This window comes from Penicillium manginii, assembly GCF_028828005.1.
Source record: "Penicillium manginii strain IBT 31320 chromosome Unknown utg000001l:1.0-3466041.0:1.0-3467806.0, whole genome shotgun sequence".
In the NCBI taxonomy this organism is placed as follows: domain Eukaryota; kingdom Fungi; phylum Ascomycota; class Eurotiomycetes; order Eurotiales; family Aspergillaceae; genus Penicillium; species Penicillium manginii.
Genome location: NW_026643102.1, coordinates 1175150 through 1188658, shown reverse-complemented (window position 1 = coordinate 1188658; position 13509 = coordinate 1175150). Strand labels below are relative to the sequence as shown.

The 13509-nt window shown below is 48.6% G+C and overlaps 6 protein-coding genes across 6 annotated transcripts; 3 read left to right on the top strand and 3 right to left on the bottom strand.

The window, feature by feature from the left end:
* Nucleotides 1-551: 551 nt before the first annotated feature.
* On the bottom strand, nucleotides 552-2027 carry N7533_000460 (pyruvate dehydrogenase (acetyl-transferring) subunit E1 beta; the record flags this gene model as incomplete). The annotated part of the gene is made up of 4 exons (XM_057097110.1): nucleotides 552-1023; nucleotides 1151-1437; nucleotides 1557-1680; nucleotides 1774-2027. 4 exons carry the CDS (start codon nucleotides 2025-2027, stop codon nucleotides 552-554), a joined length of 1137 nt encoding a protein of 378 aa, XP_056965603.1.
* A 432-nt stretch (nucleotides 2028-2459) lies between these two features.
* N7533_000459 (metallophosphoesterase family protein) lies at nucleotides 2460-4355 on the top strand (the record flags this gene model as incomplete). Its single annotated transcript, XM_057097109.1, has 3 exons — nucleotides 2460-2629; nucleotides 2683-3819; nucleotides 3890-4355. 3 exons carry the CDS (start codon nucleotides 2460-2462, stop codon nucleotides 4353-4355), a joined length of 1773 nt encoding a protein of 590 aa, XP_056965602.1.
* Nucleotides 4356-4573: 218 nt separating this feature from the next.
* Nucleotides 4574-5890, bottom strand: N7533_000458 (enoyl-[acyl-carrier-protein] reductase; the record flags this gene model as incomplete). Its single annotated transcript, XM_057097108.1, has 2 exons — nucleotides 4574-5615; nucleotides 5679-5890. The coding sequence occupies 2 exons, from the start codon at nucleotides 5888-5890 to the stop codon at nucleotides 4574-4576; spliced, it is 1254 nt and encodes a 417-aa protein (XP_056965601.1).
* A 3002-nt stretch (nucleotides 5891-8892) lies between these two features.
* On the bottom strand, nucleotides 8893-10161 carry N7533_000457 (NAD(P)/FAD-dependent oxidoreductase; the record flags this gene model as incomplete). The annotated part of the gene is made up of 1 exon (XM_057097107.1): nucleotides 8893-10161. The coding sequence occupies one exon, from the start codon at nucleotides 10159-10161 to the stop codon at nucleotides 8893-8895; it is 1269 nt and encodes a 422-aa protein (XP_056965600.1).
* Nucleotides 10162-11215: 1054 nt separating this feature from the next.
* N7533_000456 (uncharacterized protein) lies at nucleotides 11216-11842 on the top strand (the record flags this gene model as incomplete). Its single annotated transcript, XM_057097106.1, has 1 exon — nucleotides 11216-11842. The coding sequence occupies one exon, from the start codon at nucleotides 11216-11218 to the stop codon at nucleotides 11840-11842; it is 627 nt and encodes a 208-aa protein (XP_056965599.1).
* Nucleotides 11843-13001: 1159 nt separating this feature from the next.
* N7533_000455 (uncharacterized protein) lies at nucleotides 13002-13283 on the top strand (the record flags this gene model as incomplete). Its single annotated transcript, XM_057097105.1, has 1 exon — nucleotides 13002-13283. One exon carries the CDS (start codon nucleotides 13002-13004, stop codon nucleotides 13281-13283), a length of 282 nt encoding a protein of 93 aa, XP_056965598.1.
* Nucleotides 13284-13509: the final 226 nt, after the last annotated feature.

Here is a 13509-nt window from a genome sequence, read left to right as displayed (position 1 = left end):
TCCAAGATCCTGGCATCTTTCACATCACGATGAGACGATTATTCGGTGACCTACCGTACTGGGCGGGACAGGATGAAGGCTTGCAAGTTAGGAAGATCTCGGAGATACTTGGCCTGATGCCAAAATCGGTGACATTATTTCCAGTGATCTGTGGGAGCTAGCTGCAATCACGATAATGATCGGGATCAAATTATTCTCATTGTGTTTATACATTTATCCGCATTGTTCCGGCGTTAGGATCTATACAGGCTGGGTTCCACTGATTTACCACGCACCCAAGGAGCTACCTCAATGATATCACGACTGAATTCCAATGTCTATCAATCTAACAATCACTAGGCCAGATCATCCGACCCCGCAATTTACGCTGGTAAAAAGAAAAGACGCAGACCTCGAAAGGTTGTAATGATACATAGCTTTCCAAGAATCTGCCTAAGGCGAGAATAAAAATAACGACATGATGGAAACAACGATATAGGGAAAATGGGACAGATGAAAAATGGGTACTAGGCACATGGTTTTATTATTGCTCGCTCTCCAGCACGCTCCACTTACAAACGCAGGATCTTGGCAGCCTGGTTGACGATAGTGTCAATCTGGGGGAAAGCCATCTCCTCCAGACCCTGGGCGTAAGGGGTGGGGACCTCAGCACCGGTGACACGGGCAGCGGGCGCGGTCAGGTAGTCGAAGCCGTACTCCATGGACAGAGCCATGATCTCAGAGGCGACACCGTACATGGGGTAGCCGGACTCGACGATCATGAGGCGGCCGGTCTTCTTCAGGGAGGCGATGATGGTCTCGACGTCCAGGGGCTTGATGGAGCGCAGGTTGATGACCTCGGCGTCGACGCCGTACTTCTGCTTCAGCTCGGTGGCGGCAGTGAGGGACTGGCCGACGCAGCGGGAGACGGAGACGATGGTGAGGTCCTTTCCGGGGCGCTCGATCTTGGCCTTACCGATGGGCAGGACGAAGTCGCTCTTCTGGGCGGCCTCACTCATGGGGAAAGCCTGACCGTACATAAGCCTAGTAGGAAGAGGTTAATTATTGGTTCTCATGTTGTTCGGGGTGTTCCCGATGCTATCCGTGCGCCGTGCGCTGGCCGCCGATCTTCGGGAAATGTTTTTCTTTTTCGGGATTGGACTCAACTTACTCGTTCTCAAGGACAACAACAGGGTTGGGGTCGCGGATAGCGGCCTTCAGGAGACCCTTGGCATCCTCGGAGCTCCAGGGGGAGACAACCTTCAGACCGGGGATGCTGCCGTACCAGGCAGAGTAATCCTGGGAGTGCTGAGCGGCGACACCGGCGGCGAAACCGTTGGGACCACGGAAAGTGATGTTGCAAGGCTGGATACCACCGGACATGTAGTGGGTCTTGGCGGCGGAGTTGATAATCTGATCGATGGCCTGCATGGCGAAATTGAAGGTCATGAACTCGCACTAGAGGAGTCGATATGTTAGCCTTGCCCGTGTTGCCCGTGTTGCCCCGTTATCTTCGGCGATCCACTCATCGGGGGTGGATCGCAATTGCATTTCTCCGGGATTGTTGTTCAACTCACAATGGGGTGCAGACCAGCCAGGGCAGCACCAACGGCGATACCACAGAAACCAGCCTCAGTGATGGGGGTATCAATGACCCGCTTGGGGCCGAAGCGGTCCAGAAGACCTCGCGTCACCTTGTAGCTGCGGGAAAGATCAATGTCAGCGGACAATTCAAATCCAAACGGAGCAATCTTCAATGTTCTTGTCTCCGCATCCCACAAAAAGGGCCCTTACGCTCCGTTGTACTGTGCGACCTCCTCACCCAGGATGAAAGTCTTCTGGTTGGCCTCGAGCTCCTCGGCGAGAGCCTCGTTCAGGGCATCACGGACAGTGACCTCCTTGACACCTCCGGCGGACTCGGAGGCATATCCACGAGAGCGCAGAATTGAGGGAGCGCAAGCGGTCTGGGTGAAAGCCGGGCGCAGAGGGGTGGAGAGGCGCGAAGAAAGCAGACGGGCCGCAGGGCGGAAAACTCGGGGAGCGACCATGACGAAGGTGGAGGTGGAGGAAGGGTAGAAATCGAAGGAGTTGAAGGTGCACAAGGGACAATTGAAAAGTCCGCTAAAGTCGAAAGCACCAAATCGTGGAGGGAGGTGAGACCAAAAAAGGTAAGTTGGTTGGGGAAGGATGAGAAGCCGCGCCGGAGAAACTTTGTCGATGGCAGCAAATCCGAAGATGTTGGGCGCTGACTCAGCAGGGACACCAACACACCGGGCGCTCTTTCCGTGAGGGACAGCTACTACCTATAGCGGAGTATAGAGGATAGCTCCTTCCTTGAGTACCTTAAGAGTCACGGTCACGAGTAGAGTCACGAGTAGAGTCACGAGAGAGTCACGGTACTCCCGCTCTTTCCTCTACTCTTCACTCACCTCTTCACCTCCCTCTACACCTCCCTACATCTACACTACACCACCCCCGCGATGTGGTCCGCAATCTGGCCGGCGTTGCCCTTGCTTTTCCCGTCGGCGCTCGCCGCTCAACCTGCCGCGCCCGCCCCCATCCGTGCTCCGTTGCGCGATCTCCATCTCGGACAACTCAACTTCCTCCATACCACCGATACTCATGGCTGGCTGGCCGGTCATCTACAGGAGTAGGCCCGTCGGAGGTTCTCCTTTGTAACCCAAACTAATACCCTTCGAACAGGCCCTCTTTTTCGGCCGACTGGGGCGACTATATCTCCTTCGCCGAGCGTATGCGGGAAAAGATTGAGGCTCAAGGTCGGGATCTACTAGTCATCGATACCGGGGATCGAGTTGAGGGCAATGGCCTTTATGATTCCTCCCAACCACAAGGGGTCTACCTCTCGGAGATCCTCCGTCACCAACATATCGATGTGATGACCTCTGGGAACCACGAACTATACAAACACAATACCTCCGAAGCCGAGCTCCAAGTCACCGTCCCCAATTTCCGAGGTAGCTATCTCGCTTCAAACATCGATATTATTCACCCGGAGACCCAAGAGCTGGTCCCGCTGGCCTCCCGGTTTAAGAAATTTACTACCAAACAACAGGGGATTCGTATCGTAGCTTTCGGCTTCCTGTTTGACTTCACCGGCAACTATAATAATACCGTCATGCAGCGCGTGGAAGACACCATTAAAGAAGACTGGTTTCAAGAGGCTGTTAGCGACGAAGAAGTCGATCTCTTCCTTGTCGCCGGACACGTCCCCGCTCATTCGCCAGAGTATCGCGCCATCTTCACCGCGATTCGGGCCACTCCGGGCCACGAGGACACACCGATCCAGTTCTTTGGCGGACATCAGCATATCCGGGACTATGCCAAGTACGATGACAAGGCCGTTGCTCTCGCCAGCGGTCGATTCATGGAGACCATCGGGTTCATGTCAATCGATGGTCTTTCCTCCACTAGTCCCATCTTTAAGCGGCGATACATTGATAACAACCTCTACTCCTACTACCATCATACAGGTCTTGACGAAAGCTCTTTCCATACGGACAAGGGCCTTAATGTATCCCAACTCATTACGGAGTCGCGGAGTGCCCTCCAGCTGGACAAGACCCATGGGTGTAACCCGCGTGACCTTTGGATGTCACGAGCTCCGTACCCACATGAGGAAAGCATCTATACTTGGCTGGAGAAAAAGGTTTTGCCCGAGACATTGAAGAATGACCCTCGTGGAGGTGAAGACCGTCCTGCAGTGGCAATTTTAAATACAGGCGCTATCCGCTTCGATATTTTCAAGGGACCATTTACTCAGGACACCATGTGGATCATCTCACCATTTACCAACGAATTTCGATACGTGAAAGATGTTCCGTACGATAAAGTGCAACTGATCATGGAAGTTCTCAACAAGCAACCACAGGTTATGTCAATGTCATTGGAGGAGACGTTCGATGGCCTTGATTCCCTTGGCCCCCCCGGCTCAAGTCAAACATTTCGACGGTGCGATGGCGAGCTCAGAGCCGGCGATCGAATGGTCTGGTCAAGATATGGCCGGCACGGGGCAAATTCCTCTATCAGCTGAGGGCCCATCTGGTGCAGTTGTTCCTGGGTACACCACCGAAGATGATGACGGCGATGACGGAGATGACACCATCCACTCCCCTATTCCTTTTTACCGTGTACCGAATGTCTTCCAGGCGACACTGTCCGCGAATACAACGACTAAGCCTGAGACGGTAGACTTGGTGTACATTGAATTCCTCCAGTCATATCTCACGCTGGCTGCCAAGTTTGCCCAGCTGGATGTTGACTTTGCTAAGGAGAGCAAGAGCTATATGCCAGGCTCGACGCTGACTGATTTGGTCTTGGAATGGGTGGGGAAGAACTGGCCATGCACTGACAACTAAATTGAGTGATTACGCTTGTCTTGATAAGTTACGAAGAATAGATTTGAGCATGAATGAAGACTAGTCTGGGCGTGATATTTCAGCATCCATACCAGCCCTGGAGGCATTACTATTTGATACACTGAAGCATCCATTCTTCCCTCAAGTTCGTTCAGGCTCATCTACATCAAATTGGATATTATGTTACACTGCCTCATCCCATCTCTGCAAAGCCACCCTTAATCGCCCCCAGTAAAAGTAAACACCCCCTTACCGGAACGATATCCGCCCAAAGTCCCCTGAACACTCTCCGCCAACGCAGGACCCTCACTCTCCCACCCCCAAGCAACATTCTCAACAGGAATATCGCGGAACTTCCCCGAGCGCGTCAGCTCAAGAACATCCTTAATAGTATTCTCTTTCAACTGAGGATTCTTATCTCCCCACCGACTAACCCAAAAACCATCAAAAGAAAGATTCTTGAAAATCAACAACCCACTCGGCAACGCAACAGGCTGCTTCGACATAGCCCCATACGTAACCATCCTCGAGTCCGGCGCCAACGTCTTCGCCAGCGCAGTAGCATTCTTCCCACCCACGCAATTCAGCGCAAGCCGAATAGGCTCCTTCCCCTGCCTGGTAAACTGATGCACCATATCCCTGAAATTCCCGCCTAGCATTTCCTCCTCGGTAATCACGACCGTCGCGCCTAGAGCCTTGAGTTCCGCCTTCAGCGCATCCGTTTCTTCCGCCGTGGGCCGTTGCCGAATAACGTTCAGCGTCTTAATACCCCATTCACGACTAAGCTGAATAGCCGCGCGCCCGACGCCGGAATTCGCACCGTTCTGAATGAGCCACTCTTCGCCGGCGCGCATCCAGTCCCAGGCGCAGTAGTCGCGGATCATGCGGTAGGCTGTGACGGGGTTTACGGAGACGGTGCCAATTTGGATCGGGGTTAGGTTGGTCTTGTCTTCGATGCGGATGAGTTGGGACTCGTCGAGTTGGGCGTGTGTGCGCCAGGTTCCTTGGTTGGTTTTTTTCATTATCACCCAGTCGCCTTTTGTGAGGGATTTCACGTTTGCGCCGGTTGAGAGAACTTCGAAGGCGCCTTCGTTGCCGCCGACGGCGGAGGGGATGGGCGTGCCGAGGTTGGTTTGGAAGGCTGGCTTGCTGGGGTAGACGCCTTGGATTTGGTTTATGTCTGCTGGGTTCATGGGCGCGGCGAGGAGGCGGAGGTTTACTTGGGAGCCGTGGGGGGCGGAGATGGAGTGTTTGTGCAGGCTGGGGGGTTGTTTAGTTTGACTGGGTGTTGGAGGTGGTGTGATAATTTAGGGTAGGAAATACCTAAGGACATCCTTTGGCTCGCCGTATTTCGAGTACATCAGTGCCTTGGCTTGCGTGTAGCCGTACATCGAGACGTGTCTGCGGCCCGAGGGCAATGCGGAGATACTGGGGTTGGCGCATTGAGCTTTGATGGCGGGGAAGGCGGCAGATCGAGTGAGGGCAGCATTTCGAGTGCCTTGGGTGGCAGCTCGGAGGGAGCTGCGCGATAGCATTTTGTGTGTAGGTGAAGAAGGGATGTTGGAGGAGGAGGAGGAGAGAAAAAGAAAAGAAGCGGAGAGGCGGAAGGAGATGACGTCGGGGAATTCGCTCGGGCCGACGGAGAAGTAAAAGGCACGTAACCGCCTCAACCACACCCACTTCATTGTGCTACACAGTAACTTGAGAATGCCGATTACTTGGGTGAGGTCTCCAGTAGCTAGGCTGCGTCTGCTCAAAAAGATCCAATTGTTTAACATAATCATTTATGAATTTTCAGCAGGTGTACTCGGTTGTGAGAACTGGTCATATCGGCTACTCGACATTCTACCGGAGAGACTTTGAGAGCCTCTAGGTATAACTTCCTATGTCTTCATTCTGTAGGATCTAAGCTCAAAGGTATCATTTTGAATTTAAGCAAAAGCAGCATTATAAGGCTTCTCGTTGGCGTAATAATCCGTCCCTTGGATGAATCGGGGTGTGATAAAAGGACTACTGGTAGATATTGATAAACAGCATAAGAAGAGAGTCCTGGCCAAGGGCGTATGCCTTTTTCAGCGGTGCGTATATGAAGTTATTACGAGAAAGGCCATTTCCGACATTCAATTGTTTTCCAAGAGAAAATGTGACTTTTCTTCGGTAATACTTTGTATTTGGTGGAAGACCTTGTCTCCTATCGTCATTCTGATGATTCTTTCTGTTAGCTATTGCATAATAATTTAGTAAATAGACCAAACGAATCAGAACTTGAAGCTCTCCAAGCCTTTCGACGCATTTTTATGCCATACAGATAAGTATTAGTAGGTATTGATGTGATATATATATACCGAATGAGCATTCGGTACTAGATCAATATGGGTTAGTATGTCATATGATTAGGGTTCGTGATAACATCTCTTTGTTTCCAAATATGGACGGGATTTATGTCTAGAGGGTGTGTTTCGATTTAAGTTGATACAAATATCGCCTCTCAGAATATCAGTTGAAGGTGCAACAAGACATGGAATCGCATTGTGCGCATACTCTAAAAAGTCTCAAATAACACAAAGCTAAATCTTCATCTGGCTCAAAAGCATTTGCAAAAAGAGTTCTTTCGCGGTTGGGTCTTGAAAGAAGAGTCGACCTCTCGCTTCCAGTGACCATCGATTACGTCTGTATCCTTTCCATTGAGCGGTCAAATCCACTCCATCTTGCTCCTGCACCTTTGCAATCGAACTTTCGACATAATTCTCCTTGAGATATAGAGAGAAACACTCTGGCATGTCTATGTAGTCTCTGTGGAAGGTAGCAAAGTGAGGGCCAAATTGGACTGACGCGACGATATAATCAAACATGCCTAACCGTTGCAAAAACATCGGCCGATTCAGATTTCTTCTCGAAGGGTCCCACATCCACAGAAGTAGCTCTACAATTTGTGGTGGTCGCAAGAATGGAAGAACGGTCCTGACGAAATGATACCAGTTCTCAGCTTCCGACGCTTCGGGCATCGGGAACTCGTTTTCACTATCATTTCGTCTTCGGCTGGAATAAATTCCTCTAATACGTCTTCGTCTAGGCCCTCTGGCCAGACTGGAACGCTGGATACGTGAAATGGTTTCCGTCCGAGAAACCCCCACACGAACTCTGTGACTTCGACAATGTCGAGTTTGTCTGGCAGGGATCTCGTCTCATTATCAGACCAGTCTTTCTGCAGGCGAGAATGCACATTAAGAAATTCTGGAGGACTTTGCACAGGCCGAGCTCTGAGGAGCCAAAAGATTTCCGCAGAGATCCAATGTATCGTCAAAGCCTTGTAAAATCTTTGATAGGATTGGTTTCTTTGCTTTGGGCTCATTTCTTCGGCAATGGCGTGGGTGGGACCAGATGGGGGCTGGAGGGCAGGATCTCTAGTCATCACCTCATCACTCGGAAAACTCCTAGTAGCTTCCTCGCCTAAGAAAAAGGGGGAAGTGACAGTGGAATAGGCTTCGTTGATTGCAGAGTTGCAATATAGGTCGTATAGAACACGCATCCCTTGCCACCTACAGACCACATCCCAGACAATACCAGCAGGAATTACATCGCTGCATTTCAAGGGGCCCAAAACTCAGACACTAGTGACTCGCGATGGGCTAAATTTTGCGAAATAGGCAGCGACATTGTCTCATAGAAATCGTTGGAAAATTTTCCATACAGATTGCCGCGTCGACTCAGTTCAATGTCGTTTTCGTGATGTGGAGCCTGTGCCTGTCCATATTGTTAGCATGGTGTGTACCGTCAGAGCAAATTCAATCAAAGTGTATACATACAACAATGGATCTGAATATTGTCAATCTGTTGTGCTCGTCGTTGAAAACCCAGTAAATATACTTGCAGCATCTCGCAAGATGCAAGGAATCGTCAATATCATCAAGTGACTCAAACACAAAGAGAAGGATTTCGACTGGGAGATTGAGTATAGATTGCATATTGCTAGATTTAACGTCGAATTCAGTGATAATAAGGGAAAATAGGAGTAAGATATTCTTTAAGTGCAGCATTCTTGCCTGCACCCTGATATGACTAGTAGTCAGTGAAAGACAGTCTGAGACAAAGAGACTCGGATGTGAACTGGATCGCTTAAAAGCCCGAGCCAAATTTCTCAGTCATTCGTAACCAGAATATTATCAGTGGTGAAAGTTCTATTTATGTTTCTTTGTACTATGCCTCTTTGTTGGCAAGACTGTCGATTTCAATGGGTAACAATTGCTGGTGGAAGATATCAGCGTATGTATAACGTCTATTAACTTGAACATACTCAAAGTCTACTTCGAAATATTCTACACCTTTTCCCTGCGAGAATATCCAGGTATCAACCTTTTGACAGGGGGGCCTCTCAGCTGCGGGTGCCATACTAGTAGATGTAGAAGAACTCCAAAATGCAGATTATCCCGGACAATAGAAATTCGACCTAAAATTCAAGATCCATGATGCTAGTACGCACGGAAACATATTGATTTTGAATAGTGTATATCCTCTGTTTGTCGACTTGACCTAGGACTCAGTTTGGATCTCTATTATAAATATCATTGTACTTGGCCAGCGCTTGCTTCACAAGAACATCCTCTTCAATATCCTGAAAGCGAGCAGGGTCCAAGGCCTTCAGCAAAGCCTCATCCCCAGAACTCCTTTGTTCATCTCCCCCGAGGATCTGTCTCGAGATCAGCTTTGCCGTCCCAGCAGCAGTGGTAACCCAAATTGCAGCACAAAGCCACATGTTGGATACACCGGGGACTCTTCCTGCGAGAGGGAGATTATCTGGAGTAACTGCAAAAATTCCATTGAAGGGGCGCTTCTCGTCCGGATCGTCGCTAGGCCCTTTGACCAAAAATTGGTCGCGGTTTTTCAAATGCGAAGTAGCCTCTGAAAGAACGTGCTCAAAACTGGGAGGCCATAGTCCCATTGCTGACTGTGTTGGATCTGCCTGCATTGGTGGGTGATCATAGCTTCCTAAGCCATCACGATCGCCGTGATCTCTGGCGTAGACGTGGTGGTCTAGCCAGCGGATAAATGGATACGGTGTTCCAGATCGAGCAGGTCGGGAAGGGGTAAATGTATAAGGGTGTGCAACTGGAATGATAGGCACTGGAAATTGAATGATATCATTGGTTAAAGGGGAAGTCCATATACCCGTGGCGAGGATGACAATACTGCCATTCAATGTGATATCCCCACTGCGGGAATTGATGGTGGTCATTTGATGACCTTCAGTTGCGAAACCGGTGACTTCAGCTTCGACAAGCTGAACACCTTTGGCCTGGGCCTCGCGAATATAATAAGAGGCAATCTGGCGAGCATTTGCCGTCCCATCCGACGAAAAACGCAGCCCGGCTTTCACACTGTCAGCATCGATGAAATCCGGAGCCAATGACGCAGCGACTTCCGGTGAGATTATTTCAGCGGGGAGACCTGAAGACTGAGCGGCTTCTTTTCGACGATGCAGATTCTCGACACCCTCGGAAGTTGACGAGAGCTCGAGCCCGCCGACAACCTGAAATCCATCAGGGACTTTGATGTACTCGGATACCGTATCTTTCGCAAGGCTGGTGAGAACAGGCGACTCGTTGTACTGGCCTACAAAGCCTGGTGCATAACCTGTTGATCCCGATAGTTTATCAAGATATTTATCGACAAGAATCACTTGGCGGTCATTGTCTTCTCTGGAGAGAAAGTAAGCAAGGGAAGCGCCGACTATACCGCCTCCGATGATAAATATGCGGTTGGAGGAGGGGTTATCATTTAGATCGGAGATTTCCACGGCTGGCAACATTGTGGATTCGTGCATGTGTAATATCTAAAAACAGGGCGGAATGGCGTTTCTAAGAGAATCAATTTAAGATGTACAAAGAGCCGACGGAGGACCGGTAAGCCGATATCGGATAGCTCTAAGCTTGTATATCCGTGCTTAGCCGCGATACGAAAGAGAAATGACTCAGATGTTTACTTGGCATGATGATCATAGAAAGGCGGGTTATAATAAGCGAGCTTCATGATTAATGATGAAGGAATATTGCAGATTGTTTTTTTCGGGCCGTTAATCAATCATGGTACAATCGAACAACAACGTCCCGGGGTCGGACATTTACTATATCATGCGAATTGGAATAAGAAAATAAGAAGAGGTATCGGCAGAATAGCAAGATAAGTTAGTACTATTTTCAATGTACATAAATATGGCGCAAATTTGTTCAATCCTATGATGTCTGCCCCGCAGTCTTGACCACTATGCTGGTTTCATCAGTTTGCGGCCCAGTCTCGGCGAGAATCTTCGCAATTTTTGATATTTCTGAAGGGCTGAATAAAAAGTGAAAAAATTGATATCGAAAGCTCCATTATACCTAACCACACATTAAACGCATAGATGTTAATTGGAAAGTAGTTCGACTCGTAAGCAGCTATCCTCGAAGTAAGTTCGAATCTACGCCACTTCCGCCCCTGGAGAGTAGAATGGCTGCATCTTCGGTTTTAATTCAAAATAGGGAAATATAAGACATTTATAAGAGAGAAAGCCAGCTTTGTTGTCCTTTGTCGATCGTTCCATGACAGAAGCAGTATTAGATACAGTGACAATGTTGGCCTTCACCTAATTGCAATGCATTTCGGCAGCCCTCGGGTTTATTGTCCGGCGAAAACAAAGACATAGTTTAATCTTTTGCTGCGGAATCTCCGGCTATAAAAGCCCTAAGTTTGACCTGTTCTGAATATCATCTTATCGTCACATCTCATCATCTCATCTCACCATCATCTCCTGAACTCCATCGGGCCAAGATACTTTAGCATCGGCTTTATTACAGATTTAGATCACCCATTCTAATATATCCATCATGCCTCCTCCAGCTTCCATCCAGCCCAACCAGGCTGCTTGCGAAGAATTCATGACTGAACGTAAGCGAATTGCCCTTCAGATTACAAGCTGGGTCGATCGGTTGAGCCAAAAGGAGACAGACTCAATCATCCATGATATCAGGCAGCTAATGTCGATCTTGAATGAGTGGAATGACTTGCATGGCCATGAAATCGGCGATTGCTTTCATCAAAAGGTCCAAAAGATTAGGAGTTCATTGCAGTTTGTATTGCATCAGGTTGATAACTATCTCGAGGGTAGCACCAAAGATCTCGAGGTTGGTTCCTTTTTCTTCATTTCCCAGGTATTCAATATTGTCAAGTGGCAGATTGGACGACTTACTCTGCGAGGTTATGATGAGAGCGATACTTATTCCATCGCCACGGAAAAGAGACTGGTGGAATCACAGTGGGGTGGTTTTATTTTAGGTAGAAACCAAGGTCCGATGCCTGTCGTGCATCTGTCGAAAGAGAATGACCCCGATGGTGATTTCGCCAGACTCTGGGTATTTTGGGGCAATATTCATATTGAATATGTTGATGGCTGTTCGTGCCTTCAGTGCCAGAGCACAATTGGGCGGATCGTGATTCCAGTACTGACAAGATGACGCTGTAAGTTTATTTATTTTGAGATTTGTATTGTGTGTTGCGCTTTTCATATTAGACTATCACTCCAAGGTTCCTTATCTGAAACGCATTTGCTAAACTCTTGATTATTACTGAAATACATTGAGCTTTTTCACCAATTAGTACCTTCCAATCATTAAAAAAGAGCCTGAGGGCACTATTTACTAGTAGATTTTGAGTGGTCTAGTATATACTCTGTACTAAACCACCCAAAGTACTCACCCGCGTAGCCTGTAGGACAACCCTCAGAAGGAGGTAAATTATGTAAGACACTTGATGATACCAAAAATCCTCCAAGTGGGTCACGGACTACTGCAGTGAAACCCTGCAGCAACATTGTGGCTCTCCCCGCAATACGAGCTGCAGGATCCAAGTCAGCCGTGGAGGTTATTCAACCAGAAGGATATGCATCTTACGTGCATAGGATTGTGGGGATAGGATTCCGCGACACTCCACTTTCGAATTTGGTCCAGTCACTTCCAAACAAGCCGCAGATCAACCTGCATCTGCAAGGTTGATTTAGAGTCGGTCTCATTATTGAGGCTGCCAAGTACCTGGACCCTGATATTTTCGCGGAGAATCTCGGGCAATGACTCCTAGTCTGTCGATATTCCTTGCTCTAAGACAGACAAACGCATTAGTCTCATTCCACACCCTGTACTTAGATCGCAAAGGAGATGGGCAAACATATTGGCAGTTCATGTTTCATCCGACAATTTTCTAAGCTGAGTCCACTCGCCCAATCAGTGTGTCTTGATACTCCACTCTGTGTTCCACTCTGTGTTCTCGGCGATGCAGCGTTGTGTTTGCTCCTGGAGACTGTACTCTAGGATAACCCTTTCGGGTTTCAAACTACGAGCAAAGAGAGCTGAAAATACGAGGACGTGGTATTCCAAGAAGTACTTTTCCAGATTGGGATTTAATTTGGATTCGGAGTCAGTTTTAGCAACTTTCTTCTCAGCTCGTCTTGTTAAATCAGGTATGGGCAAAATTATAAATACCTTCGAATTTCTCCCCGAGAACAAACTTTTGAATCATTCTAAGGTTCATCCATAAGTTCATCTTGGCTCGAAAGTCCTCCAAAGCAAAAAGACCTTTACCAAACTATCTTCCAAGCCTCTTCTTGCTATATCCTTCAAAATGAAGATCTCCGCCAGCGCCATCCTTGCCCTCGTCACTATTCTCCCCATGACCAACGCCTGGATCTTTACCACCAATAACGGCCAGTGGGATGGCACCAAGAGCAAGGGCTGTACCAAAGCCGCCGCCAAGAAGGGCACGAACTTTGACTGGACTTCTCGTGGCTGTACCATCCGCATCTACAGCGACAGCAAATGCAGCAACCAGATCGGCATTGCTGATAGAGATTGGAAGAAGCATGAGCTGAGTCGCGACATGGGAGCATTCAAAGTCAGCTGCTGAATGGTTGAGCAAATACTCGGGGGGTACGAGTTTATTTATGGAAGAGAGCTCAGGGATTACCCTTGTTTCTGTCTTGGTTCTCTGTCTTTCATTTGCTCCTCGCTGTTAAAGTTGGTCGAGTCTGATGCTGTGATTCATATCTACGGAATGTGGACGAAACCTAGTTTTTTCTGTCGAAACATCTCATCATAAGGTATAAATCAGAATTGAAAAAACCGACGTTCAA